Source organism: Vipera ursinii (assembly GCF_947247035.1).
Source record: "Vipera ursinii genome assembly, chromosome: Z".
NCBI lineage: Eukaryota > Metazoa > Chordata > Lepidosauria > Squamata > Viperidae > Vipera > Vipera ursinii.
In genome coordinates, this window is record NC_139517.1 from 120,717,680 (window position 1) to 120,727,063 (window position 9,384).

General features: G+C 40.7%; 1 protein-coding gene across 1 annotated transcript in view; it reads right to left on the reverse strand.

The window, feature by feature from the left end:
* Nucleotides 1-8,739: 8,739 nt before the first annotated feature.
* Nucleotides 8,740-9,384, reverse strand: part of HTR5A (5-hydroxytryptamine receptor 5A) — a gene marked incomplete at both ends in the record, with an annotated part of 10,529 nt that continues 9,884 nt past the window's right edge. Inside the window, one exon of the mRNA XM_083379051.1 lies at nt 8,740-9,072. Within this exon, the coding sequence (XP_083235177.1) occupies nt 8,740-9,072 (333 nt within the window). The remainder of the gene's footprint in view (nt 9,073-9,384) is intronic.

Sequence of the window (9,384 nt, forward strand, 5' to 3'; positions counted from 1 at the left end):
GGTCACAAGTGGGAGAAACATGAAAGCAGCTGCCATTGGAGCAATAAGTGTTTTGACGGATCAGGAATGGTGAGCTGAACTCCATAGCATAAGTATGAATAACAGAATAACAAGACTTTTGAGGTTTATTATGGTTTGTCACACAGTCAACCAGATGTTCAGAATGCATTTGGCATTTTTATCCACCTATCCTGAAGCAGTAGGCGTGAGCCTAGATGGACTCCAGAAGATGGTAGAGGACAGGAAGGCCTGGAGGAACATTGTCCATAGGGTCGCGATGGGTCGGACACGACTTCGCAACTAACAACAACAACAACATCCTTCCCAAAGGACCTGGGATAGGCAGATGTTGATGTTTTGTTTTGGGGTTGCACCCAAGACGCTTATTGCTATTGGTACTAACTTTGCTTTCTTTTGCCACAGTTGTTCTATATTTGTAGGTCTTTGTATTTTGTTATCTTCTCCAGTTCCTTTTCTTTTATTCTGTTGTATCCAGATACTGCCACATCCACTGTCCAGATTTTTATGTCTTTCTTATTGACAGTTGTTAGGTCTGGAGTGTTACATGACAATGTCTGTCTCTTTGAATTCTAAGGTCCCTGAGCACTTCAGCGTCTTCATTTTCTATTATTTTCTCTGCTTTAGGGTCCCACCAGTTCTTGCTTGCAGGCAAATGGTATTCCGATTATGATTAGTTGCACAGTCAGCCAGATGTTCAGACTGGATTTGGCATTTTTATCTTCTTATTGAGCCCAATCTAAGAATCTGGGATAGGCAGCTGTTGATGTTTGATGGTATTAACAGATATTGTCAAAGGATGTAAACTGTTCCCATTTATTTTATTTATTTTAATCCCATTTATATCCCGCCCTTCTCCGAAGACTCAGGGCAGCTTACAATTTAAGCACAAACCAATGTGCTTAGCAATAGCCTTCATTCTATGTATATGCCTGCTTATTAGGGCTTTCCCCCCCCAAGCGGCATTATTACAAAGTCAGCTTAATTGCCCCCAACAATCTGGGTCCTCATTTTACCTACCTCGGAAGGATGGAAGGCTGGGTCAACCTTGAGCCTGGTGGGACGCGAACCTGCACTAATTGCAGGCAGCTGGTGTTACTTAAGGAGGCATTAGCCCACTGCTCCACCAAGGCTCTACCAAGGCTCTTTGCTTTGTTCCAAGCAAAGCTGCCTTTTGCAATTGATAAATGGTGAATTTGTCAATTCCAATGGTCCTTAAGTGGTGCTCCAGATGTTTTGGGATTATTATTATTTATTTTTATATATGATTTTGTTGAAATTATAAAAATATAAAATACAAGTGAAAATGGAGATTGTAGGGATTGTAGGGAAATGTTGGAGGGAAAGAAGGGAAAGAGACAAATGTGGGGTAAAAGGGGGAAAAAAGAATTAACTTCCAGTTCTCTTCAGCTGAGTAGAATAAAGGTAATAAAATTACAGCCTCAAGTTTTTACTCTTGCATGTTTAGTATTGGTGATCATGAACTTATGACCACAATGGAACCCAAAATTTTTGTCAAGTGAGACAATGATTAAATGCATTTTGTCCCATTTTATGATCTTTCTTGCCACAGCTGTTAAATGAATCACTGCAGTTGTTAAGTTAGTAACAAGGCTGTTAAATGAATCTGGCTTCCCCATTGGCTTTGCTCATCAGAAGGTTGCAAAAGGTGATCACATGATATCAGGACTGTCAACACTACAAATGAACTTGGCTGAAGCCATTTTTCCCCTGTTTCTGATTGCCACAGAGTTGGGAGCGGGGATGAGCATTTTTTCTAGTTTAGTCAAAATAATAAATTGTTCTGTGGGAACCAAGGTCATTGCTTCTTGAGTTTTGGTGGGCTGAAGCTTCCATTAGAAAGCCCACCAAAGTAGTTTATTGGGGAATGTGATTTATGACTCATTGTTGGGGGTGGGAAAATCAGCTTTGTAATATTGTAACATTTGGGGAGAACTTCAGTCTTGCTTTCACTTTTGATCGTTCCAATATTATGTAGCCAAATAAATATGTTCTTTAAGGAAACTTTTTTGCCTTTGAGTTCTTTTTTACTGGTCTCATCTGTAGGAACCATGACAAGGACACTACAACCATCATAAATATGAGCCAGTTGCCAAGTCTGAATTCTGGTCACGTGACCAAGAGAATACAGCAGTCGTAAGTGTGAAAATGGTTATAAGTCATTTATTGTAACTTTGAATGGTCACTACAACAAACAGTTGTGCAACAAATTGTTGTAAGTCAAGACTACATGTATCTATTAGCTATTCCTATAACAACAAACTAATCAGCAAATCCCAAAGTCAGAATTTAATATTTTCTGTCTTAAGTACGAAATCTAGAAGTGGTTGTTTTAAGAAACAAAATCGGATGTATTTTTTTCTTTGATTAAAGCAGTTCATTTGGACATCTCTGCTAGTTGCATCAGTTTTGCCAGCCATTTTTCCATTGTGCGAATTATTGTATCTTTCCATCTTTGCACATAAAATATTCTTGTTCTAGTTAGTAGATACAGTAACAAACTTCCAGGTTTTTTTTCTAAGTTCCTTGTACAATAAACCCAAGAGGAAAACCTCTGTTTTGAATTTTATATTCATTTTGAGACTCTTCCGCAAGGTTTATTATTATTTTGAACAGATCAGTGAGGCAAATTCCACCACTTTTTGTTAAGCCCCAAGAACCAAGAACAATATAAGGAGTAGCTTTTTAATTGTTATTAATTTATCAACAGAAATCTTGCCAGACTATTTGCATAACTATAAATATACTCTGTGAACTGCTAGGGAGGGTTCCTCCTAGCCCCTCTTCCTGCCTACCAGATATTCTAAATCTACTTCCTCCTTGCCCTCAGAGAACCAGCCCTCCCTTCCTGGGACTCAGACTACATTTGACCACACTTCCATACCTCTGTGTGATGTGGTGGCTCATTTGCAAAAGGAATGGGTTCTCCATCCAATGCACACAATTTCTCTATGTTATTCTAATGGGAACATATTTGCTTCTAACTCTGCTCTCTGTTCATCTTATTATTATTTTAATCCCATTTATATCCCGCCCTTCTCCGAAGACTCAGGGCGGCTTACAAGCTTAGCACTAGCCTTCATTCTATGTATATGCCTGCTTATTAGGGCTTTCGCCCCCCCCCCAGTGGCATTATTACAAAGTCAGCTTATTGCCCCCAACAATCTGGGTCCTCATTTTACCTACCTCGGAAGGATGGAAGGCTGAGTCAACCTTGAGCCAGGTGGGATGCGAACCTGCACTAATTGCAGGCAGCTGGTGTTACTTAAGGAGGCATTAGCCCACTGCTCCACCAAGGCTCTATTTAGATGTTGAGACTCTAGAAAGAGTGCAGAGAAGAGCAAGAAAGATGATCAGAGGACAGGAGGCTAAAACGTATAAAGAATGGTTGCTGGAATTCAGTATGCCTAGTTTAATGAACAGAAGGATATCAGGGGTTGGCATAAAGAAGAGGGAGTCAAGCCAGTGTTGGTATTCAGCCAGTTCACACCACTTTGGCAGAACCGGTAGCTAATTTTTTGTTGCCCAGGCCCAGAATGGACTTCTGGAAGCAGCATCCACACACAGAACCGGTTGTTCACATATTTGAATCCCACCACTGAGTCAAGCTATTCTCCAAAGCACCTGAAGGCAGGATAAGAAGCAACTGATGGAAACTAACCAAAGAGAGAAGCAACCTAGAACTAAGGAGAAACTTCCTGACAGTTAGAACAATTAACCAGTGGAACAACCTGCCTCCAGAAGCAGTGAATGCTCCAACACTGGAAGTTTTTAAAGATAAGACTGGACAGCCATGTGTCTGAAGTAGTATAGGGTTTCCTGCCTGAGCAGGGAGTTAGATGAGCTCCAAGGTCCCTTCCAACTTTATTATAATTATTATAACTATCAAATGGCATTTGGTTATGAGATCTTCAACATAACCATCCACTCAATCTGGCTAGATGAATGGTTGAAGGACTGATTACTTTTAGCCTTCAGTTGCAAAGGAAATTGTGACATATCCACATGAATTTAAGACTTTCAGTGCTGCGCCATATTGTAGGGTCTATACCTCCCAGTGCTATATCTGATCAAAGCACGCAACCGCCAAATTAGCAGAAGGTCTACATTTGAAAGTGATGGAGATTCTGTTCTTCCAGAATATCAGAAATTGGAGTTGGCAATATTGGCCTGGGATCAATAGCAACATATCTCAACATCCTGCAGTATTAATTGAATACAGAACAGTTCATTTTTCAAGCAACAGTCCAACTCTTTTTTGGCTGATATTTCAGATTTTCAGGCATTTAAGGAAAGAAGAAACATATTGGCAGTTGTATTTTTCTACTTCTGTAGATGAATGGCAGCCATTGTTTACTAAATTGCAAGCCACATTTTCAAGGACTGAGAGTTTCATAATATGTAAATTCACTCGTGTTCCCAGACATGCTGTCACACAAGCATACAAATTCATTTCTTTCCTTCCACTATTTTCTACCTCCATAACTTACAGTAGAATTAAATTCAAGAGTTTCATTGGAGTTTAATGCCCATAGACTTTATGGCAGGGGTCTTCAAACTTGGCCCTTTTATGACTTTTGGACTTCAACTCCCAGAATTACTCAGCCAATATGCCTGGCTGAGGAATTCTGGAAGTTGAAGTCCACAAGTCATAAAAGGGCCACGTTTGAAGACAAGCATGCCTAACCCCTTGTTTTCCAAATTCTGGGATTCAACTCTCACTATAATTCTAAATATGGGAAGTGAGATTTTAATGTATCTGGAAGGGTAGGAAGAAATGATATGGAAAGATTATTACAAACACCATCCTTTCCCCAGTGCATTTTTGTTTAAAAGAGTCTTTCTTTGGTAAAAGCTGGCTAAAGTCCTCATTTTGGGTGGAAAAATGATCCAAATAGTCATCTACCTGTCTATTCATCTTGAAGTTACAATGGCACTGAAAAAAGTGGCTTATGATGGTCCTTATGACCATTGCATGGGCTTGAGGTCACTTGATCACAATTTGGATACTTGGCAATCATCACATATATACAACATTCAGTGGTCACATGATTGCCATTTGCAAACTTCTCTACTGGCTTCTGGCAAGCAAAATCAATGGGGAACCTGGTAGGAGATTGGAAGTTACTGTGATGTCTCACTTAATGACTGCAGCAAAAAGGTCTTAAAATGGTACAATCATGTGATGCCTCACTCAAGGACTGCACTGCTTAGCAATTAATTTTCCAGTCTTAATTAGGTATGAAAACCAGCTGGGTTAATTTCAGCCAGTCACTCTCTCTCAGCTCAATTGATTTCAGAATAGTAGAATAACTATTCTAGTTATTCTAGAGTTGGAAGGGATCTTGGAAGTCTAGTTCAGCTCCCTGTTCAGGTAGGAGACCTTATACCAGGGGTCTTCAAACTTGGCCCTTTTATGACTTGTGGTCTTCAACTCCCAGAATTCCTCACCCAGCATGCCTAGCTGAGGATTTCTGGGAGTTAAAGTCCACAAGTCATTAAAGGGCCAAGTTTGAAGACCCCTGCTCTATACCATGTCAGACAAATGGTTATCCAATCTCTTCTTTAAAAACTTCCATTGTTGGAGCATTCACAACTTCTGGAGGCAAGCTGTTCCACTGGTTGATTATCAACACTGTTAGGAAGTTTGTCTGTGATTCCAGGTTGCTTCTCTCCTCAATTAGTTTCTATTCCTTGTTTTTTTGTCTTACCTTCTGATGCTTTGGAAAATAAGTTGACCCCTCTTCTTTGTGGCAGCCCCTCAAATACTGGAATGCTGCTATCATGTCTCCCCTAGTCCTTCTTTTCACAACTTCATGGGGTTGTCATTGTGTGAAAAATAGGAAGAAGATGTATTATGTACACTCATAATCTTCAGTTACTTATAAAGTAATAAGGCAAGACAAAACAAAACCTTGTGGTTATATGTTGAGGACTACCTGTATTGCTAAAGCAGTTTGGATGCCCCATGGAAGGTCTGCTTTGTAGGTCTGCAGAGAGCTGTCCATGGTCCTGATAACCTAGCCTGAGCAGTATTTTGATTGAAAGCCTCCATGAATTTCTTTTACCTTGAGCTGGAAATTTATTCCTTAAACCAGGGGTCCCCAGCCCCTGGTCTGTGGACTGGTACTGGGCCGCAGCATGCCAGCAACCGGTCTGCACAAACAAGCAAAGCCCCATCCGTGGGATGCAGGCAGCACACAAAACTATGCATCCTCTTGTCCGCGGAAAAACCTCTCTCCATGGAACCAGTCTCTGGTGCCCAAAAGCTTGGGGTCCCCTGCCTTAAACCCAGTAAGACTAAAGAATGGTTTATATGTATTATTCCTAGTTCTATTTGTACAAACACTCAGCAGGGTCGTCTATGGGATATATGAAATGTCTGAATATGTGTAATATTTGCCCCGTTGCTACTGAGCAGATGTGTTGCCAAATTCCTAATATACATTCTTTTTAAATTTTCACAGATATCTGTGTTAAAGCTTTCACACTTTGTTCAATATTGTGGTGCTTTTTTTTAGAAAATGAAAGACAAAAAAGTAAAGCAGCAAGGCGTAGAAACAGATTTTAGTTCCTATGATTTTCCACAAATGTTACAAAACAATGCAGCTGGAATTAATTGATATATCCTACTGTTGGCCAGTTTCTGCAGACACTCAAGCAGAAGTCACGATCCATAACTCTTCTCCTATTACTTCCTCTCACCTTAATTCATATTACAGTTTAAGGGGCCTTCATGCATTACATAAAAACATTTCACTATACCTTTTTCCCCCAGATCTAGTTCTTCTGGTGCTATATTGAAAATTGTAATAATTGTCCCAATGCAACTGAAGGGCACCAGGTTGGGGAAGCTCATTTACTGAGAAAAAGTAGAAACTGGAAAGTTTCATCAGCCAAAGAGATAATAGTTGTAAAGGATAATCTGGGGAGATATAGGACTGCTCTGCATTTGGATCTTTTGTTAGAATAACATTGCTCAGGTTTGGTATAACCTCCTTTTCCAGCATCCAGACCCATGTATTTTTTGTATTAATAGATTTTTTTTCCAAACACAAAAATTATTTGTTGCACTGTGCTTGTAGAAATTCAACCCTAATGACATATTTGATTAAATGTATCCAAATATCTAGTTTTAATTCTTCATGGGCCTACCTTTGAAGAGGATTTGGAACGCTGCTGGGATTCAGCTGGTTCGCACCATTTCGGCAGAACCGGCAGCTAATTTTTTGTGGCCCAGGCCCAGAATGGACTTCTAGAAGTGGCATCCGCACAGAGAACCGGCTGTTCACCCATTTGAATCCCACCACTGATCTGGGAGCGGCAGCTTGTACAGAAGGTGACGGGGTGAACAGTTTGGGGTGCTCCTGGGTTTGTGCATGTAAGACCTTTGTTATTTGAGCTTCCAGGTCTGACTCAAGGTGTGAGTTACCCCCTGGCTATACAGAATCGGATGACTGGTTCTTGGTGTCTTAAGTGTCTGAAACAATAACACAGGAATAGAGAATCCGTGGCCCTTCAGATGTGGCTGAACTGTAACTTTGAATTCTTTTTCCCAATACCTGTCTGCCAGGAATTTTGGTTCAGCAATACCTGAAGGATTATACGTTCCCCGCTAATGTAATGAAACAAAGAAGTATTAAATTGACTAAAACCATGTGCGAAGTGGGTCCTTCATTCCCTTTTCTATCCCTCTGTGAATACCCTACTTATATATTGAGCAGTACATTTATTAGATATGAAATTCTCCAAAGAGCTACAAAGAAGAGCAGAATTTTCTCACTATGGGACTCATGTCACCTTATGGATGATGCCACAGGCTCTGTGATTCTCTTGGTGGCCATGAACATCACAGAGTGACATTGATACGAACATCACAGAGTGACACATTAGCAAGCGCAACTGAGCCGAGAAGATAAATCAGTGCTGGGAAAATACTGACTTCAATACTCTCCTATAGCGATGGAGAACTATTAAGAGGAACTGGAATAAATGGATCAACTGGAAACGAACAGTGTTTATTTCAAGAGCTTTTCCTTCTTCTCTGGAGGATGCCTGGGAGCAAGAGATCTTTAGAAAGAATATTCTTTCCCCAGATGCCGATGAAAATTCTCAAGCATGGTTGAGGCCATGGTTGTCTCAAGGTGCTTTTTCCAAAAGGCAAACTGGACTTTCTTGTTTGGTTGGTTGGTTGTTGTTGTTGTTGTTTTGCTTGAAAACATTTCGCTTCTCATGCAAGAAGCTTCTTCACTTCTAACTGACTGCTGAGGAATGGAAGGATTTAGATTATTTGCAGTCATCTCATCCTTATCACTCTTTCTGAGAGTTGTTGAGGCCACCTGGGCATTTATCTGTATCCTCTGAGTCATCTGAATCAGGAATGTAGATGGGCGTGGAACTTCCTTGGAATTGCTGAAAATTCCATACTTGTTTACATTCTGATTCAGGAGACTCTGAGAATACAGATGAACCCCCGGGCGGCCTCAGTGACTCCCAGAGAGCTAGCAACCAGCCCTCAAGAGTGCTAACATATCAGATGGCTGCAAAGAATATAAATTCTTTCATTCCCCACCAATCCGTTAGAAGTGAAGAAGCTTCTTGCATGAGAAGGGAAATGTTTCCAAAAGAAAAAGAAGAAATCCAAGAAAGTCCAGTTGCCTTTTGGAAAAATCACCTTTGGGTCCTCTTCCCAGACATTCTTTATTGTTGTCTGGAGAAGAGGTTCTTAAAGGCGTTGTTGTAATTCTTGTTGAAGGCTGTATAGATCAAAGGGTTGAAAAAAGAATTGGAATATCCAAGCCAAAGGAAAACACTTTTGCAGGTTGGGGGGATGTCACAGGAACAGAGGGAGCTGATAAGTTCAGTGATGAAGAAGGGAATCCAGCAGAGGACAAAGACCCCAATGAGGATGCCCACCATGAGGGCAGCTCTCCTCTCTTTCTGCTCCCTCCAAGTGTCTCCATCCGTTTGAAATGTCACCGTGGCATGGCGGGCAGTAAACACCATCTGTGGGTGCTGAGAATCCTCCTTGACCTGTGAAATAGAAATAATTATTTTTAGATTATTGCTTCGCTGGCCATGTTGTTCTGATGCTGGGCATGAATGCATTCCCTGAAAGGAGGATAATAAGACGGGGAAGCCAGATTCACTGAACAACCGTGTTTACTATGTTAATAACTGCAGTGATTCATTTAACAACTGCGTCAACAGAAACCTTAAAATGGAACAAAAGTTCACTTGCTTAGTCTTGCTTCATAACAGAAATTTTGGGCTCAACTGTGGTCATAAGTCAAGGGCTACCTGTACAGTACTGGAAGTTCAGTGTGGCACACTGTCTTCAAGTTT